The sequence below is a fragment of the Trachemys scripta genome, chromosome 7 (genome assembly GCF_013100865.1).
Source record: "Trachemys scripta elegans isolate TJP31775 chromosome 7, CAS_Tse_1.0, whole genome shotgun sequence".
Lineage (NCBI taxonomy): Eukaryota > Metazoa > Chordata > Testudines > Emydidae > Trachemys > Trachemys scripta.
Window position 1 is genome coordinate 103,505,175 of NC_048304.1, and position 21,581 is coordinate 103,526,755.

The 21,581-nt window shown below is 40.0% G+C and overlaps 1 protein-coding gene across 2 annotated transcripts in view; it reads right to left on the bottom strand.

The window, feature by feature from the left end:
* The window catches only part of DOCK1 (dedicator of cytokinesis 1), a 538,770-nt gene that overhangs the window by 28,479 nt on the left and 488,710 nt on the right, over positions 1 to 21,581 (bottom strand). For both annotated transcript variants that reach the window (XM_034776839.1, XM_034776840.1), the window contains exons 47-49: positions 19,216 to 19,353; positions 13,365 to 13,510; positions 2,186 to 2,384 (exon numbers count right to left, since the gene is read on the bottom strand). In XM_034776839.1, coding sequence (XP_034632730.1) covers positions 2,186 to 2,384; positions 13,365 to 13,510; positions 19,216 to 19,353 — 483 coding nt within the window. The remainder of the gene's footprint in view (positions 1 to 2,185; positions 2,385 to 13,364; positions 13,511 to 19,215; positions 19,354 to 21,581) is intronic.

Below are 21,581 nucleotides of genomic sequence, written 5' to 3' on the forward strand. Positions count from 1 at the left end.
CTCCGAAATCATGCATAAAGAATGAAAAAAAGATATTCCAAAATTTGCAGCAGTCACTGAACCCATGTTGTTGTCACCCAGAATACAGCAAGTAAAATTAAGTAAATTGCAGTTATATACTGACAAATATTATTTATCTAAGTATTTATACAATGTTCACCACTGAGCACCTCCATGACTATATGATAAGGACCTTTAGTATGTACTAGTTTAAAAATGAAAAAATCCACTCTAAGGATTCCAAATTGAAATCAATAGCAACAGCCAAGATAGGTTGCTGATCCCAACAGCTAAGACATGTCAGTGCAATAGTGATCTATCTGAGATACGTCAAATGCAGTGCTTAGATTCAGTCAAAATATGACTACTAAAAGACCCTAATAGTCACACAGTTGACTGCACTGTGCCAAACAGATGAGGCACATTGGAAATTTATGCAAAATGTGTCTTCCGGTTGAGAAGAGGCTAAGAAAGCTCCCCCTGCTAGATCTGGTAGAGAGAATCTCACTTTTAACAAACCTAGCGCTTGACTCAAAACCAACTGAAGTAAAGGGAAAAACTCTAATTTCAATAGTCTTTGTGTCAAATCCATGGAGAGCACAAGGATTCTGATTTAAGTTCTTGCTGAGGTCTGTTCAGGGTGCACACAGCAAAACTCCAGCTACCAGACAGGGATCCTGCTAACAGGGAAGTTTGCTCTAGTAGTCATGACACTAACACAGAGAAGATACCATTACACGTATTTCTTGAGGACAAAGTTTTAAACCAGCAGCCTCAAAATAGATGCCCCTCCTGAGCTTCCAAGCTATGGTTACTACTCTAGCAAAAAATGGATTAATTTTCAATTTAAAAAATAAAACTTCAGCATTTACATACACCAGTGGGGTGGTCCTGGTAAACTGGAAAGAAGGGTGCAGTTCAAAGAAGAGATACGCTATAATAAATATCTTTACATACAACCACCAGTGAACTGATGAAAATGTATGTATGTTTCTGTTAAAAATGGCTTTCCAAGAATTACTCCTGGGGGAATTCTGTGCCACTGTGCAATGCAGAATTTGCACAGAAATTAATGTTCTGCACAGAATTTCCTCCCTCCTCCTCCCCCCCATAGAAATGGGCTGCAGAGCTGCTGGTTACCAATAGGAGCTGCTGGTTACCAATAGGAGCTGCTGGACCTGGCAGAGCCCAGCTCACAAATAGAAGACTCTGCCGGTGGAAGGGGAACGGAGCTGGAGGGCTCCAGGCAGCTACAATTCCAGGCACGCCCTGAAGGAAGAAGGCAGCATGCAGGAAACTCCACACAAGCCCGGGACCCAGCATCACGCTGTTTCTCCATCTGGATTCCTGGGCTCTGGGAGAGTAGGGTGTGTGTGCAAGTGTCTGGGCTGGGAGGGGTGGGGTGGGCTCCACAGCTGGGGGGTATAGGAGTGTGGGTGTCTGGGCTGGAGGGGGGGGGGGCAGGGTTGGGCTCTGGGGGAAGGGATATGGGTGTCTGGCTCCTGGTTGGGCTCTGGAGTGGGGAGGGGCAGAGAAACAGGAACTGGATTGTTGTAGGGTTTTTTTTAACTCTACTCCTGGGGGAATTTTTTGTGTGTCTGCATCGTGACAGAGTTGCTGAAAGGTATTTTGAAATAAATTAACGAAATAATTGAAACTGGGGTAATTATATATAGTGTTATTTTGACAAATTAAATATGCAGAATTTAAAATATGGTACATGGAATTTTTAATTTTTTGGTGCAGAATTCCCTCAGGAATAAAGAATACGTAATTGCCATATATAAAATGACTGCACAATATATCCACCAACTATATCTTGCAGAAGATAACTGAAACCACATGGAAGAACCATCAGAATCTCACATGACCAACAACTAGAAGAATCCCTGCTATGAATGGTGTAACTGAATTTTCTTTAATTATATCAACTATTGTATTTTTCAAAAGGCCATATATAAAAGTCTTACAGAAAGTCTATACGAAATACCATTATTCTGTTCTTTTTGTTTAGTAAAATATCTACTTTTGGTACACTAATTAATGTTTTAAAGAGTATAGAATTTTTTCTCAGAATTATTTTAAGTCTAAAAAGAAAATGAACTGTCAAAATGACCCTTCTGTGTTGTAAAAAATGTCCGAGTTATTGCCCACAATTAAATAAAACTCTGTTTCTTAACATTACCGTTTCTGAAAGGATCACTGCTTCAGATTGTTGCAGAGAAATATCCGTAGATTTCAACTCTTTATCAAATATCTCTTGGTGTTTGCTGTTCCTTTTTTCCTTCTTCTTTTCCTTCTTATCTTTATCTAGGTCATCCTTGTCCAACTTATCTTGAGACCTAGAATGCATCTTTTTTGGCAGAAGAGGTTCAAGCACAAACCTGAAGGAAAATTTGGTTTATTTAGACCAATGAAATATTACTGTCAAACAACAAATTTTAATTTTCCCGGTCCCCAACAAAAGTATAATTTTAGTCCAGAGATCTTTTGTTAACCATCATTATCACGACGGGGAAAGAAGGTAATGACAAACTGTAATTGTCTCATGCTAAAATTTAATGCAGAACTGTTAATGAACAGTACTGTGTACCTCCCAGTTCTGAGGCAAATTTACTATTAAATGGTTACACACACTGATAAGCATCTCTCTGTGTGTTTATATATCATCACATTTGTAGATCACACCATCATCCACTACCATGTACAGCCTGCCTCATTCACTGCAAATCTTAGTAATTCACACATGATCATAATGCAAATTGATGAAGTTCTACTTCATGAATATGTGTATGCCACACATGTACACACAGGCAGTACTTGTACATACACTTTACAGGATCATATACATATGCATACTGTGTATACATGTCCACAAAAAAGTACATTAAAAGATTATTATTAAGGTTGCAAAGTCAAGCACTGAAAAGTTAGGAAATGCCAGAACTGATGTTGCATCTGTAACCTTAATTCGGCACCCTTGTGCATATGCATTGATAGAGCCTCTAATTACACAATCACATACTATTTTCTCCACAGGACATCACATACTATTTTCTCCACAGGACTCCTGCCTCATTCAGTACTCAGGACAGACCTGCTCTGGGTATGAACCATGGTTATGCAGGGAAGAAGGCTGTTGTCTGATGGCCCCCTGCTTCATTTGTTGCAGAAGTTGGAAAGTGTATAGTGACTAGAGCTGGTATGAAATTTTCCAGCGCAACCGTTTTGAGGTTTGACTAACTTGTTCCCTGTTAGCTCGCCTTGAACCCAAAATGCCTGCTCTTAGTTCAGGTGCCCAAACCTGGACCCAGGACAACCCACAATAGCGCAGAGCTGCTGCAATTGCAGGGAAATTCTTGTTTTACCCAAGGCTAGAGCATGCCCAGTACAGACGGAATCTTTGGGGAATTTAGCTGCAGTCTAGCAAGTGTCTACTACACATGTGCGAAATGTGATTTTTCAAAGGCTTATAACTTGGCCGACTTGGGATAGGTGGATCTTCACAGGCACAGCAAAAGACTCACCTCCTTGCCAAATTTTTAATCCCTGCTCCAAAGCATAGATGCATTAGAGAGTGTCAAAGAAAAGGTCCCCAGAATTTTTTTTACATGGGCATAACAATGTATTTTTCCATAGTTTCGTTTTCAGGAATCTGAACTGTTTCAGCTAAAATCTTCCAAAGAAAATTCCACCTGAGGCAGACATCTGGCATGGAAAACTCAACCCACATGGGTTAAAGATTGGTAAAGTTATAAGCAACTGAAAACCGGGTTTATAATGGGAAGTGTCAGGCAACTTTAATAATAAACGGTGCTACCAGCTGTATGTATAATAACATAATGCATAATATGTACATATGTGATTAGATGTGTATGTGTATGTTATATGTATGATATGTATGCATATATCTACAGATTGTGATGTATGTGCATACACCGTACTATGAGGATAAAAGAGCAATTCCAAGTTTCTGATGTTATAAAAAAGATTGAAGGATGACAAGTTAGTGAAAGTCTTTAGATTCATTTTTTTTATTGCCAATAACTAAGGGCAAGGTTGATTTCTGAATAGTAGATGAATTTTCATAACTGGAACGGTACAAACCTCAGGCATTTGGTAAACAGACATGTATTTTGAGTGTGTGAATATATGCAAGGCTGGTACCCTACTATCATAACCTCTCTTTGAAAAGATACAATTTTTACCCTTCACAGTTGACTATTTTTTGCTCCAACTGCACAGCAGAAGCCTTTAGGGTTTTAATGAACTTTTAAAAGAAAATAATAAACAGTTCAATATTTAAACATGTTTTTTAATTTTATTATTTAAATATGCCAAGCAAAACTCTAAGGAATATTTCAATGATAGTTTTCCTGTTTTGAGTCCATTGGCTTAAATTTCCAGGAAATTAAAGATCTAAACATACTATGACTCCTTTTGGGCTAGTTTTTCATGTATAATGTGCAGCGTAAAAGGTAATTTTTTCTACAAAATTAGCTTTAAAAAGATAAATTTCAGACTACACATTATTTTGATATGTATTTGATCTTATGAAAGAAGAAAAGAACACAACCTAGGTTAAACATTATATTAAAGAATTTATAAAAACAAATTAAAATTATCACATGGCAGAAAGACAAACTGTGTGATACAAAGTCAATCTTCTTTATAAGAAAGCTTTCTTCATAAGGAAGAAAAGTATATACTGAGCTATAATGCCTGCATCTGTAGGCTCTGATCCTGCATTGGGATCCACTAGCGTGGACCTCTCACTGACCTTCTGAAATCCACTGATGTTATCTGAGGTTCAAAGGCTCAGGGTTGTGTACTAGAGGTTTCCAGTGTAGAATCAAGGATTATATTTGCATAACATATATAGTATATATATTTCAACATGGTGACTGTGATGGGGTGTACCCTTTGAGGCCCTCGGGAAGACCCTGCAGTCCTACCACACCCCGCCACAGAAAAAAGGCAATAGAGTGGGGTCCTCCAAGCGGCCTAGAGAGGCTGAAGGGAAGGCTCATATAAAAGGAGTTGCAGGGCCTGGACAGTTCAGTTGCTGGCTGGAGCCAGAGGAGGAAGTATGATGTTCCTGGCTGGCTGAGGAAGCTGCAGCAGCTGGACAGAGCAGTTGTTGGCTGGGACCAAAAGGAGTGGAAGGCTGGGAGATTCCACAGGTACGGAGAATGGGGAGAAACCCTGCCTAAGAAAGGATAGGACTGTGAAGCTCTCCAAGCACTGAGGCCTAGGAGAGAGAGACTTGACAAGAAGGGCCAGAGACTGTTATAAGCTCATGAGGTGAAGGGCCTGTGAGAAAGAACCCTGAGAGAACATGGAAGAGACTCTCTAGGCAAGGGGGCTTAAACAGGGAACAGGCCAAGGACCAAGAAGCTGATGAGACCGAGTGGGAAGCAGTCCAAGGAATGCAGCAATAGACACTAGCGAAGGAAGCAACAGGTGGCTACTAGTTGTAGGGTCTCTGGGTTAGGACCCGGAGTAGTGGGCAGGGCCAGATCCCTCCATCAGCCACAGGCTGAGTGGCAAAGGGCTGAGGAGGCAACTAGTTTTGTGTGGATCCCAAGAAGGGGGAAAGTGCTCAAACAGGCCCAGAGATGGGACAGAGGACCTTGGGGTGGGGTGGGGGGCTAACCATTTGTTGGACCGTGTTACCCCAGAAGGGGTTTATTTTCTATTTGTTTCACCTATAGACTGAGGGAGGGCTGAGTCACTGAAAATCCATCTGAAAAGAGAAACTGCTGGTGGAGGGCACCACAAAAACAGTTCAGGCATGCACCTGGCCAGCAGGAGGCACTTGCAGGCCACATTTTTACAGTGACAAAGAAATATTGAGTAAGTATTACAGGTAGGATTATTCATATTTACTACATTACAGTATTTCCAAAGAATGGAAACTGAGAATATTAACATACGATAATACGTATTTATAAATCAGCTTGTGCCCACTATTAAATATTCAATGTATTTTATACTGGAAAGTCTATATTGCAGAAAACGCATAGGGAATGTTTATGCTAGTAACATTCATTTGTATCAATGACAATAGACTCTCCTTGTGGTTTATCTTCTTAAAAGACTAGTTCCAAAATTACTGAGTCTTGTTAATTAATGTTAGGGTTTGGTTGTTTTGTTTTTACATTCATCTTTCAAGTATATTTTGGCAATCCTGAAATCAGAGTTACTGCCTCCATTGTAAATATGTAACTTTTATCAGCAATGGTGTGAATTTTTAAAACCATGTTTTAAATCTAAATTAACACTATAATGAACCTTCTGTAATATGTTAAGCCATTCAAAACTCATATCAGACGTCTTACAAAATTGTTGCTAAATAATTATGTAAAACAATGACCTGATTTAAAAAAAGAACAAGAACTGGTTTGAAATTTTCAGATGTAATGTTTTTCCACTGGAAAATACCAATTTGTTAAAATCGAAAGGTTCCATGAGAATGTGATGATGATGATGAAATTCCAATGAAAATCACGGACACCAGCTGCTACTGGAAATTCCTCAGCAGACCACCTGGCAGCTACCAGCCAGACTACCAGTTTGATTGCCCCATAGCCAGGGCTTCCAGGGCTGAGATGCCCAGCTCCCCATCTGGTGAGTTGCCACAGCTCTGGGAAGCTGTTGGAGCATTGGAAACATTTTGAAAAGGTTGAAATGAAAAGCTACTGTTTCTAAATGAAATTTTGGAATTCCTGTTTTGTGGGAAATTTTGAAATTTCATTTTTTGTACCATGTGAGAACAATTTTTTTTTAGTTTCAGAATTTCCTACGAATTGAAATTTCAGTTTCTGGCCAGCCCCTCTTAGAACTTAAGTTTATTCATTAGACATCTGACAAAAGACATTCAAATCAGTACCTTGAAGAAGTGGGCCTGTAATGAGGTGGACTAGGCCCTGCCACACCCTACCATAGAAAAGGGCAGAAGAGGAGTCCTCCAAGCTGCCTACAGCAGCTGTGTGGGAAGCAGCCAATCGGGGCCTAGCAGACTAGTATAAGAAGAGTTGCTGGGCCAGAATGAGTTCAGTTCCTTGCTAGAGCTAGAGGAGTGCAGATGGTGTGTGGCTGGCTGAGGGAGTTGCAGGATTTCAGATGAGGTAGTGCTGCCAGAAGCCAGGGAGAGAGAGAGAAGGAGCCTTGAGCTAGTTGCAGGGATTCCATCAGGACAAGGCTCTGAGATAAGAGTGAAGACGGTGCAGGGCCGTGGAGAAGTGGCCCAGGGAATTAGAGCAGCAGCACAACTTAGATAAAGGGACAAAGCGACAGCTGCTATCTACAGGGTCCCTGTGCTGGGACCTGGAGTAGTGGGTGGGCCCAGGTCCTCCTGAGTCCCCCATTAGTCACTGGGGGAAGTGGACTGGACATTGAGACATCCCAGAAGGGAGAACTAAACTCTTTTAGTGGCCCAGCTGAAGAGCTGGGGCTAGAAAGGCCCTGAGAGGGCAAAGTCATTGCCTCCAGGGAAGTAGTCCTGGTCTATTCCAGAGCAGGGACAAATTGAGAGGGAGAGAGTGCAGGCACACACACTCGGCCAAGGGGACACTCATGAGTGCACCCCGTTACAGGGCCCTTACTAATTAACCTTATGACCTGGAACTGACTCACAAAAGGGTGAAATGACTTCCCCAAGGTTACAAAGCAGGCTAATGTCAGAGCTTGAATAGACCATAGGTCTCCTGATTTTTGTGTTCTAACCCAGGAGTGATTACTACCATTTAGATAGTGATTTAACTGCTTCTCTTCTGGGCACTTTATTAGTAATACTGCAATAGAAATCAGAGGCCATTTCTAGAATCAGGGCACCACTAGTTCTAGGAGCTGTACTGAGTATGTCAGGCTCTGGTCTAAGTTGCTCATGATCTAAGAAACACAAAACCAGGAAGAGCTGGGGAGCAGTATAATTATAAGCAAAGTGGTAAGGGTGGTACATCTTATTACTTATTTTTTTTCTTCTTCTTTCTCCATCCCTTCCAACAAGGGAAGAAACATTAAAGGGTAGGAGACATACAAGAGATCAACAGACCAAAAAGTCAATGCAAGTTACTGTGAATCAGTTGGTGATCACAAAAAGCACTCACAGAGAAAAACCATGACCCTCTTCCCCTGCAAACTTATTATTTCCTTGTCCCTGGATTTCAGGCCTATAGTTGATTGGAATGATTTTTTGACAGAACATGTCCTTTTTGCAAAATCAAAATTTTGGTTTCCCTTTGGGAATACTGAAATGGCAACTACCCGCCTGCAGACAGAACATGAAACTGACAAGAGCCTTTCAGGAAGGCAGCCAGCAAGCAGAAAAATTCTGATTTGGGCCTCCCAAAATGGAATTTTTCTGGAAATCCCTTTCCGTGAGACATTTAATGCTTTTGACCTAACATCCCAATTCAGGACAATTTTTTTTTCAAAAACATGAAATTTTCCATGGGAAGGGATTTCCATGTTCTGGTCAGCTCTACTAATTTCTTTAGGTCTTTCATCATCTAATTTGTTTAGTCAAAAACTTTCTCCACTAATATTAATCCAACTTTGTATGCTCTAATGTAACCTATTTCTCTGTAACTCTATTTATGATTAAAATGCAGAAGTTTATAGTGTAGATGATTCTTAAAGAAAAATACTTCTGCAAAACAAGCACTGGTTATTGTTTGTACATTAAAGCATTCTTCGGGAATCTCACTTTCCAATAGGAAACATTAAATATTTAATAATTTTTTTTTACTTCTAGTGTCTTAAAGTACAATTCTGAACATCTTTCTTATTTTTCTTTCAGGATGCTATCAAGCCTGATATATCAAATTAATATATAATTCCTTAACTCCTGGCAAAAACATATCCAATTCCCTGAAATCACTCAAATGGAAAACTTTGCTCCAACCTCAGTCAGATTCAGATAATTATTGATAGACATACATACAATTTTAAGTCTATATAATGTCAGCATGCAGTCAGAGATAAGATTTTGCATTTGAGTATCGTTTTGAGAACTTAGATGATGATTGTATTATGCCTGGTTGTACATTAGAATTATAAGTAAGTTTGGTATTGTAGTTATGGAGTCTGGGTGCATTTCGGTGTTATCTTGTTTGGGTATGATTGAGTTTGGTGTGAATATGAATGTTAGCTTAACTGGTGATTTTTTTTTTTTTGTTTTAAGAGAATGAACTGATGGGATTTGCACTTCAACAACCTTACCTCTAAGTTAAAGTTTTTTATTTAGTTAAATTTTCAAGGGCTTTAATAAGCATGGATATGATATGCTTCCTCCAACTCTCAATGAAAAGACCTGTTATTTTTCATGTCCCCCACTTAATGGCCCCCACACAGAGGTATCATCCACTCTGACATCCCTCTGCAGTGCTCTGTTCCACTCAATGCCGTCCATGAACAGACCAGACTGTCATCATACTTACTCCCTGCCCCCCAGCCCAGTTCCATGTGCCCGTGGCCCTTGTCCTTAAAATGCTCTTCTCCCAATATCCATGCTTCCTACTGTTACCTGGTACTTCCTATTCACATTCAGCTGATAAATACACATGTGTATAACTACTGGTGAGTACCAACATTTACATGTATTAATATTGATACCTATAAACAATTTAAGAGCCCAAAATAACAGTCTGGTGTGGACCTTACAGGAAACCATACACTTTCACCTTCTTAGACATCAGGCAATTTTAGGTGTCACCACTGTTTGAGAGAAAAGTGTCCTTTCAAGCATGTTTTTATAACTATATATTGATTTTGTTTCCGATCGGTGCTGTATTAAATGTCCAAAATACTGTTCCAATCAAAAGCATTTTTCTAAAATAGTGACTTCTGAAAAGACTCATTTTTTCCTAAGTCAAAGAATCTTCAAACATTTTGATCTCCAACACATGGGTAGAACTGTTTGCAGTAGCATGTCTCCTGAAAGGCCAAACTTCTGGGGCTGTTCATTGGTGGATTAATGGGCCTAGCTGCACCTCTCACACAAATAAAAATCCAACTCTCATTGAAGTCCATAGGAATCTTTCAATTGATTTTAATGGTAATTAGGCACAACCTTTAACATCTGTGCCACCTTTATGACTCTGATTAAATTGCATTGGTGCAGGTGGTGACAGAATATTCCCCAGTCTCTGTTTGGAGAAATTATGTGAGTTTTACTACTTAACCTCAAGTAATTTTTCATGAGATTGCAGACTCAGTAAAACCATATTCATTTGTTCTCCCCATGGAGGAGTGTAACAGCTCACTCTAGGTTTACTCAAAGTCAGCAGGGTACCTATACAGAATAGCCTTTTAGGAGTGTAATGAGCAACTTTCCCAAAAACCTATTTCCCTTTTATTACAAGTAAAAAGCCTGCATTAACTGTGTAACTAAACAAATTAAGCACCTTTCTAGACCTCCCAATTTACCCACATGAGTATTAAGCAACTGAATGTGGTAAGGAAATGGCATCAAAATGCAAATAGAAATCCATAAGGGGTTTGGAGTTAAACTCTGAGAGGTGTTCACATAACTTCACCCACCACACCACCCTTACAAATATTTGGATTAAATGATAGGGCACTGCGAGGTTGTGACACAAACACCCATTTGTGGTTCTCTATTCTGTGTCAACAACTCTCATCAGGCCTGACATACTCATTACACCTAACACTCTCTTGTCATAATCTGTATCTAAAAGGCATCATGTAAGATATCACTGGAAAACTAACAACTCACTGATCATTAATAGTCTTGCATGACATATGTACAGAGCGTGTACAAAAAGTTATAGGTATGTGCTAGAATTATGTTCCTAAAATGCACAAGCCCAAGGTCCTAACTAAAAGTCCATCATGGAAAGAAGAAAGATTGGTAAGAAATCTACCTTGTACTAAGCTGTAGCTTATTTAGTTAAGTCTTAGCCACTAGACAGCATATTTTCCTTTTATGTGCTTATAACCATTTTGTCTTTATCCTTTGTACTTGAATTCACTTAAAACCTCTCTTTGTTAATAAACGTGTTTTACTTTTAATCTAAACCAATCCAGTGTTGTGTTTGTATTGAGGTGAAAGTTAAGGTCAGTTAAGGCAACAAGTTGCTGTGCTTTTGTCTCTTTAAAGGACCAACGGATATTATTAAGTCTCACTATTCCAGGAGAGGGCTGGACAGTTCAGGATAGATGGTTTTGGGGAAATTAGGGACTGGGGGCATGTTGGGGTCACCCTGCAATTAGTAACCAAGGATGGTCAAGATGAGGATGGGGCTGTTGTGTTGTAGGCAGGCTGCTGGGGTCAGAGCGCTGAACCAGGGTTGCACAGCACACAGACACTCCGTGCATTTCTGTATGTTTATTGGGAGTGTCCAGACACGGAGCTACAGCGCAGAGCATTTAAGGCACTCAGGACAAGTGGTGACACAACCTCTCACTGGTCTGAATTGCAACCCAGAACATGACGGATGTACAGCCTGGCAAAAGTGAGACAAAGGTCTTTGCGCATATTAAGCTATAGGCATGTTCAACCTTCCAAGGCACTATAAGCCTGAGTCAATGTCCATTAAAATAAATTCAGAAACTCCCATTAATTTCAATGAGCCTTGGATCAGGCCCTATTGTGAGTTTCAAAACTAAGTTCTTTTTTCTGATGATGAAGTGTATCCAGTAGGTTATCGTGATATTTATTACAACTGCCTTGTTGGTTTCACTTTTCTGTTCAGGCTTAATTGCATTCACACATAGAGCTGACTTCAGGGGAAGGGGAGGGCCAACCTACATGACTATAAAAGAAAATTGTAACTGTAATTCTTTGTAACAGTTCCATGTGTAAAGCGCTTGCACAAGGAAGATGACTTGCATTATAGAGCTTTCTTCTGAATTGCACAACCTCTATGAAGCAGGATTAAAAAGGAAGCGGACTGGAGGAGGAGAACAAAGGAAAACTGTAATCCCAGACAAACTGTCTGCAACATGCAGACCCCACCCCCACCACAAACTCACAGCCTGCGAAATGGTATGTACAATGGTAGAGCTGGAGTAGAGGTGGAAAATGGAAAAAGCTGAAAGAGAGGCAAAAATGTAAAAGGCTTGAACGGAAAGAGATAAGAGCCAAATATGCAGAAATGGAAAAAGGAACATGAGGAGTGAGAAACAAAGAGAATGGCACTTTTATGATGGCAGCACACAGCCAATTTCCCCACTAGCCTTGTATGGATATATAGTTTTCTTTTAAGTCATTTTCTGCCGATGAAGAGCAATCCTACCACAAAGCTTCACTTTTTGGCAGCTAAACCCTGCCTTATCCCAGTCTACACCTGGTGAACAAAGTATGAAGGGGCATATGAATGTTTAGCACATCTGGCATGTAAATACCTTGCAATGCCGGCTACAAAAGTGCGATGTGAACATCCGTTCTCACTTTCAGGTGACGTAAATAAGAAGCAGGCAGCATTATCTCCCATAAATGTAAACAAACTTGTTTCTCTTAGCGATTGGCTGCACAAGAAGTAGGACTCAGTGGACTAGTAGGCTCTAAAGTTTTACATTGTTTTGTTTGTGAGCGTAGTTATGTAACAAAAAAATCTACATTTTTAATTGTGCTTTCATGATAAAGAGATTGCACTATAGTACTTGTATGAGGTGAATTGAGAAATACTATTTCTTTTATCATATTTATAATGCAAATATTTGTAATAAAAATAATATAAAGTGAGCAGTGTACACTTTGTATTCTGTGTTGTAACTGAACACACTGATGTAATTGAAATCAATATATTTGAAAATGTAGAAAAACATCCAAAATGTTTAATAAATTTCAATTGGTATTCTATTGTTTAACAGTGCAATTTAAACTGCAATGAAACACGATTTAATTTTTTATTTGCAATTTAATTTTTTGAGCTAATTGTGCGAGTTAACTGCGATCAATCGACAGCCCTAATAAAAATCAAATAGTGTATCTTGAAATCAGCATTGAGAAAAACAAGGTTCTTTTAAGAAATGATAGTATTTGTTAAAAAACGATGCTTTCTTCTCAGTGGTGCTCTATTTTAGAGAGATGTAAGTATCACTCCTGAAATAATTTTCTAAAATGCCAAATTTCTAGTAAGACCCATGTCTCCCCACATGCATACCCGAAAATGCTTTCAGTATAGAAACAATTTGCTCAAAAGAAATGTACTTGAGTTTTAGTTGCTCATATTGATATCTTAATTCTTTGTTTTATAAAGTTAACACATGCACTATACTATACATTTGTAATTAAAGAGATTTTTAGGTGTTGACGGCTTCTCACAACCCAGTAAGGATTTGCATGCTGAATCTTTCTCCACAATTACAAGCTCTTAATTGTTATTCTTACTTACCCATCAGAGCCAGGTCTGGAAGGGGTACTGTCCGATGAGACAGATGATACTGATGCAACAGATAAAGGTCTTGAAGATGAAGGCATTGTGAATGATCTAACCATAGACCTTGGCCGACTGCCTCGTCTATCATCCAAACTTGAGGGCTACAACAAAGAAAAATATGATCTTATTCCTTTTAGAACACAACCTGAAATTTGTGAGTCATTATCATGTAATGCTGAATGGTTAAAAGCGTCTTTTCCTCTTAGAATTCTATGCTATTTCAGTTACAAATAATCTATAATCACACAGATACTGTTACTAGATATATTTAAGGAGAAAAAGCAAACAGTTAGGCCCTGATTCAGGAAAGTACTTAAGCATATGCTTAATTTTAAACACAGGTATGGCTCTGCAAGGCAGGGGACTATAACTTCTCCTCACCTACTGCACTTCCCATTCTTATGGCCAGGTAAGGGGAAAGGCTCTGAACCAGGAAGTGGCTGGGCTGTGGTGGGAAGCAGTGGCCGCAGGGAAGCCAGGAGCTGGAGAGAAGTTGAAAACAGGAACAATATGGAGAGCCACCTGTGGAAGAGGCTGTGACTCCCAGACATTACACCTGGGTGCAGCTTGTGTGGGATTTATGGGGGAGCAGCAGTGGTTGGCAGGGAGCTATTGCAGAGGGGCCCCAATGATAGACACTAACTGAGCCTGGCTTGGAAACCTGCAAGGTCCTATTTGCTTTGAGCAGAGACTGGACTGGTGAGGGCACCTCAGGCACTAGTAGGGCTGAAGAGCCCCAATTCTCAATTGGACTGCCCCCTAGGGACTGAAACATTTACCGTTATTGCCCACTTTGCACTGAAACTATTAAGCCTCTCTTCCTAGGGTATTTGCAATCTTTCCCTTTCCTGCCAGTTCCACAAAAAATAACCTTTCCCTTAGCCATATGTCTGAATGGTTACTGGGACTCACTAGGGCTACCAGCACCTACAACGCCTAGCTGTTGAAGCACCTACAGTTTCCTCCGACTTGGGGTGCACGTGCATGCTACTGGTACCCTAGTGTAGTCCAGGACTGAGTAACAGCAATAATGAGCCAAAGTTTTAAAAAACCACAAATATGGTATTGCTGTTAACAGAACCACTTTCACAGAGTGACATCTAGGTTGAGAAGGAAATATTTAAACATTGTTTTTTATGCAGATGCTCTTTTATAGTTCTGAATATTTATACAAGCTTTGTTAGTCATTAATAACTGATATATGCATAAAATAATTGAACTCTTTCAGACAAAAATAAGAATCTCCTGCTGTTTAGTCACAGGTAGCTTTTCCACGCTGTCAACTACTGCTAAGTTGGCATTGTACAAGAAAGACAGAAGTGATAAAATTCCATCAATTCTTAGTAGCGGATCAGAGTGACACTGGCAAGATAACACCAACTGGGTCTGACTTTCCAGTCGTCTCTTTGACAGTGTTAATGTTTATGACTGAAGCAAGTGACACATAAGTATAGTTAATGGCAATATCTCGTTTCTTCTTGGGAATAAATTACTATTTAGAGGCACAGTGCATCAAAGATATCAAGCAGGGATTTAAGGACCATAAAGGGAAAAACATTTACAAGGACACTATCAAGGCTGGTAAGCTTCAGATAGGATTTCTCTCTTCTCTAAATATGTCATTACCTTAAAAATATCACCACTATAGAGGGATCTGAAAATGAGTTTCTGAAGTCAGGGCTGTCAGTCAAATTCATTAGCCCATTCTGCTCCGCTGGTGCACTGGCTCTCATGCCACTCATCTCACAGACTCCCAGAGTAGGATGTTTAGTCGGGGCAGAGAGTTGGTGTGGCTAGCGTGTGCTGTAGTCTTGCTATCTTCAGCTGGCATCTGTTCTCTTGGGGACTGTTGGCACCTGGCCCAGGATGCTCTAAGCTACACTGGCACTGATCAAAGAATCAGAGAGCTATAACCAGATCCCTGTTGTCCCATTCTACTGTGCCCAGTGGAAATCTGGCACAGCAAAGATTCTGACGTAGTGTGTTTAAAATAAACAATCATCTAAACACCTGTGTGATCCCCAGTAATAACAGAAATTCAGGGCCAGATCCTGATCCCAGTTACACAAGTGTCAATCTGGAGTAGCACCATCACTGGACATACAGTGCTGTACATCCATTGTAACTGCAATCAGAATTTGGTGCACTGAATCTTGGATATAATATGTTTACATTACACATTCCATGAATTATAGTTTGTCTTTTTCATACAAGGGACATAATGTCAGGCTGCTCTTTCTAGGAATCACCCTAGAATTAACCTTTAACAGATTTATTTGCAAAATTTTCCTATTAGTGTTTCAATCACTATTCACGAAGGACTAGACGGTGGCTAGTTCTTTCACGGGTGTGCACTGTGCAGTGGGGTGGGATTAATGAAACACATTATGTGCTGCCTCTGGTAAGGGCTACCCAAAATCTCAGACCTGTTGGGAGCTCCTGTCTGATTAATCCTACCTTAAAGGTCCATAAAAAGTTGAAAAATGGCATAAGCAGGAGCCCTGTTTATTCTGTGATTCTGCAGTTCTGGAATTCACCCAATCCTGCAGAATCATGCTCCAAATTCAGAATTTTCATTTTTAAATAATTATGGCTCTAGCCCTTATGGTTGCAGAGATAACCTTCAAAACATGAACCAAATGTAAACCACTGCAGTGACTTCTGTCTAAGTATGCAGACTGCCTGATACAATAACTCACATGAACTGCCCCCAATCATCCCAACTGGGGTGTGTAGCGGGGCGGCTGCCCCACTGCATGAGAAAAAGGGCTGGAACAGTCAGCAAAGGCCTGTGGAGAGCCAATCAGAGCAAAGAAAGAGGCAGCCAATCAGGGCCAGGCTGGCCCTATATAAAGGCTGCCTAGCAAAGGAGAGGGCAGTCTCTCTCTGACTAGCAAGGGAGAAGGACTGGCTCCTGAGGTAAGGAAGTAACACTTTGGACAGAGCAGTGCTGGGCCGGCTCAGGGTTAGCAGAGAGAGGGCTTCCGCCTGTGACCTGCCAGACTGCAGCCCCTGACTAGAAGGCCCAAGAAGGTGCAAGGGGCCAAAGGGGAAGTGGCCCAGGGAAGATAGTCGGACAAGGGGCGAGAAGGAGGGCAGAGAGAGGCTGCCACTAGAGGGTCCCTGGGTTGGGACCCAGAGTAGTGGGTGGGCCTGGGTCCCCCCTTGCACTGCACCTGGCTGCGGAGGAGTGTGGCTGATATAGACTGCAACTTGCCCTGAGGTGAGGGGCTAGACTTTGAGTTGTGGTTGGCCATTGGGGCAGGTGCAAGCCGAAGGACTGCCATTACCCCCGGAAGGGGAGAGAACTGGTGGGGCACAGCTGGAGGGCTGTATCCAGAAGAGGACGCCGCAAACCAGGGAGGAATGCGGGTCCCAGACAGCACAGCAGAGCAGGCAATGGGCGGGATACCACCTGCTGAGGGAGCTGCACAGCTAGGACTGAACTAATTCCTGGAGCAACCAGCAGGAGGTGCCAGCAGTGGTGAGTCCACGCCATCACAGGGTCACTGTGGAATCTGGCATTTTTCCAAGCTCCACAGAAGTCAACATTTCACCATGGAATTTGCCATTCTGCTGCAGCCAGGCATTCAATATTTTATTTTGTCTCCTTGCCCTGCTGGCACCCGTCTGCTGCTGTGTCTTGCTCATCAGCTTTCCTTCTAATGGGGAGTTAGCTGGATTACCATGCATGCTTCCTACAGTATGCCACAGAACTAGGCAGGAAGCCAGAGTTGGAGTACAGATTGTAGCCAGGCAGCTTGGGAACCAGGAGCATACACTGGCAAGCTGGACAGGCTGCAGAACAATGTAGTAGTTAATGTTTCTTCAACTGCCGATTTTCTTTATTTTGAATGGTCTTGTTGATAGGAAATGCACTTGTGCAACATTATAAATATATTGCTTTTTGGGGGGGGGATTTTCTGAAAGTTTCAATTATTATTTTTTTTTTTTTTTTTTTTTTTTTTTTTCTTTACAATTTCGGGGAAAATATTTACTCTCTTAAGCAATTTCTGATATTTGCCTTCTTGGAGACAAATCATATTTTGCTACAAGGTCACATCTTATCAAATTGTTAAGTAGATTCTCCCTTAATTTCATTTTTCATGAGCCATTTCTGTGATTACTACAGCTTGAAATCTAGTTAGCCATTTGGGACCAAGATGAGCAATGCAGGTCAACATAAAGAAGTAGACAAAATCTGAGTTTATTCACTCACTGGTATAGATTCCCTTATATTTCTGATAAACACTGAATACATTCATGTATTTATTTATTTATTTATTTTTTTTTTAACAGTAACAACAGGGAAAGAGCGTACAGTGGATGTAAGTTTCTTTTTCATTACAAATCTAACCAAGACCTACAACAAGGTTAAAGAATACTTATAACAGTGATGGAGGTTTTGATTCTGAGCCTGTCAATGCTACTAATATACAAGGCATAAGAGTTGGAACAGAAGCCTTCAACATACTTTCAGAACACAAATCCCAGCACAATCAGACCTAAGGTTAACTCTAACTCTTTACTTGTATGTTACTGAATTTTTAAAATTTATTTATAAAACACGTGCCTGCTTTGCATAATCTCCAAGTGCACTTATGGCTTTCAAAATACATTCTCAATTAAGAACCTACGTGCAGGCTACAAGAGCCAGCACTTGAAACGCTCCCCACACTAAGCAGCAACACTCAGTCTTAAACCAAAAGAAAACCTCTCTACTAACTAACCCGCCTTTAATCAACAAGGTTCAAAGGGTAAGGGGACTTTCAAAATTTCGGGCTGCATCTTGAAGCTGAGGCAGAAGGGTGGCCAAAAATGATTTGTTCATGTTGGGAGAGTGCAAATTACAGTACTGAGGACCATCCACAGAGAACAATCTACCTCCCCTGGTCTCCTGAACTACAGTTTGGAGTTATAGTAGCAGGAGATTTACAAGTAAGGTCAAGGATGTAGTTTGTACTTAAGAGCAGCAAGTCATTGCTGAGAATCTGCAGATACAGGACCCTGACTTATTGAAAAAAAAAAATTTAAAACAGCCTTAGAACTAGCTTTGGAAGTGAGAGTCTAGCTTTGGAAGTGATGATACTCTGTGATATTCCTTGATATGAACCTCTGACTTCAAAGAACGAATGCTTCAAAGATGTCAGAACCTCCTAGAGATTGTAACCTATGTAAAAGATCCTTAAAACCTGAACACTTTGAGGGACTATCTTGACTTCCAATGGACAGAACCTGATATTTTTGGGTAAGTCTTTTATGCCGTGGACTCATGTTGATAAGGGTTTTTGAATGTTTTTTAGGATATTTTGGTCACTTCTCCTAAGCAGTGACAATTTAAGTGAAGTCTTTAACTGGGCCCCATGCGCTAAACTACAATTGCTAGTCCAGAGACAAAGATACCTGTTGAAGCCACTGATATATAACTAAGCTTCAGAAGACAACCTTCTGGATAGGCATAGAGTACAGGACAAAAATCTAGAAACTAGAAAGATATTATATTCTAATCTCAGGAGAGATACTCATTTGATGTGCAACACAAGGCAAGTCACTATACTTTTGTGTGGCTACCCACGTGCAACATTTTAGGGACGTTAAGAGAAATAAACCTCTGTCTAAAAATAAGTTTAAATCCACAAGTACCACAACACCAAAACAAAATGAAAAACCACATACTCCCTTAAGATTCTTAGTCACCCTCTATTAAAACTGTTTTTTCTATATATTCATTTAATCACTGAAATGTGAATTACAGCAATTCTAAAAACAGATTCTTTTTTAAATGTCAGGTTTGGAGACAACTTACAATTGTTCTGATACCGTATTGCTTTTCCACTTTTTCTTTAAGCTGCTTAAAACAGGCCTCCATTCTCTCATGAAATGGCCTTAGTGCTTCAGTTACTTTCTCTCCATGAATTCGGATACCTTCTGCCAGGAATGGAATCTAAAGAAGACAATTAGATGACAATGAATTTTCTGGTCTTCTCTCATGAAAGGGAGTAGAGCAAGGGAGGCTCTACCTACACCGTAAGTATTTTTATGGAATACTAATAGCAACTAAAGCAGAACAAAGGCCATTTTTTTGTACTATATATGATTTCATTTTCACTCTGCGTTGCGCATAGTCACTTAAAATTAATGTATGCATAATTCTGCCCAGCAATTATAAGGTACAGCTAAATTTATCAGGTTGAACAAATACCCCTTTACTTATGTTGAAAAAACCCCTCAAACATACTGCACTTTAAATTTGACTCAAAAGCTAGACCAGTGATACTCAGACCTCAGTGGTTCAGGAGCCAAATTAGCGATCAACATTACCCAAAAGAGCCACAGTAGTGTGAATTCATTGTTTCGTTTACTATAGTACTATATATTCATATTTAAACAGTATGACAGGGGAAATATTTAGTTATATATAATTCTCACAGCAAAATGACTGACCAAGTATTATTATTTTATCTTCTACAATTGGTTAATAACATATTAAAAGCATCCTGATTGGTTAATAAGTAAATCAGTGTTTTAATATCATGTGCTGCAAAGAGCTGCAGGAGACACATTAAAGGGCCACTTGCGAGTCTGAGTATCGCTGAGCTAGACTATTAATATCAGCCCCACCAGATTTCATGGGAATAAACAGCAGAGAAAAACAATCTTCATATCCATTTCTGTTTAACACATGCTATTTATGAAACCCTGTGTTATCATGAAAAAATGTCTTACATATTGTACACAACATATTTAAGAAAACATACAGCTCTACATACCAAAATTGACAATATTTTTTATCATAAATTGGTTTTCAATGATTTTTAGTAGAGATTGAGGTGGGGGAGGGAGAATAAATTAATTCTTTTATAACTGAAAATAATAATTTTCTGCAAGGCTGCTGTCACAAAATATCCGTGCCAACACAAGGTTATATAATTAGTTCATAGTGTGGAGGTGTACCTGACCTTTTAAAATGTTTTAAGAGACATTTTCATTCCCACAGCAACATAAAAGAATCTGCTAGTAGTTCTATCTCATGTTTAAGAAAAATATTTCCTTTTCCAGATCAGCTCAAACCTACACAGTGCTCCGGTTCTGAGTCAGATATTCTTTGCAGCAATCAAGCTAAGAGATTTCCCCTTAATAATTCATAATTAAACTGTAATACTGATTAAAAACAGATTTTTCTAATATGATGGATCAGCAATCTAAATGAGCAGACTTATTAGTAAGGAGGATAAGAAGTACACAATTAAATTACATGTGAACAAATTTAAGAACTCTTATCAAGATGAATCCATGAATAAAATGCATTTTGTGCCATTTAACAGCACACAGCTGTTGCTTCTCTTGGCACTCTTCAAAAAAACCCACAATATTTCTACTCTATCCACTTTTATTTATAATCCATATGAATTTGTACTCAGTAGCAAAAAATCAAACTTTCAGATGGTCTTGTTCCTAATTTTCTGTCTACAGCATATGAATCTCAGTTTCCATAGGGCCAAGTAAAGAATGCATTGGCTCATTTGTTTTTCCTCGCTATAAAGGAATGGGAAGACTTGGGCAACATATCTTAAAATTTATACATTTTTGCAGCAGGGCGATGTTTGCAGTGCATATGTTGGTGGGGGAAGAGTTACAACAGGGTCTATTTCATTGATGTGTTTTGAAGGATTGTCAAGGAGCATCTAAAGGAAGAGATGGGCGCTCCTTTTTTTTTTTTTTAAATAGATGTACAAATAAAACAATAAATGAGATACATTAATGAGAGCTCTGCATCAGCTTGACCAATCCTGAGAACAATTAGGCTGTATACAGTGCCTCTGCAGCAGCTCTGCAGACAGGGAGAGAGGAAGAGACCTTTGGCACCAACAGAACCATCCGCTTGTGCTGACATCTCCAAATTGGAGATACCAGCCCGAATTGCTGTTTGGAGTATGTGGCTTCTTTACAGCTGACTTGCCCCCAGCCAGAGAGAACCTCAGAGATCCGCTCCCAACCCCACAAAATTGAGGAAGCTCAGCAGGACCTCCTGGTGCCATCCCCAGGGGCCTGGAAGAACAGAGTTTGTTCCTTCTTCCTTTGGGAACTGAGCAGGATCAGCTGCAACTCCTGAGGGGCAGCATCCTATTTCCCTACCTACATCCGTTTCCATGACTGCAGAGTCAAGCTGAG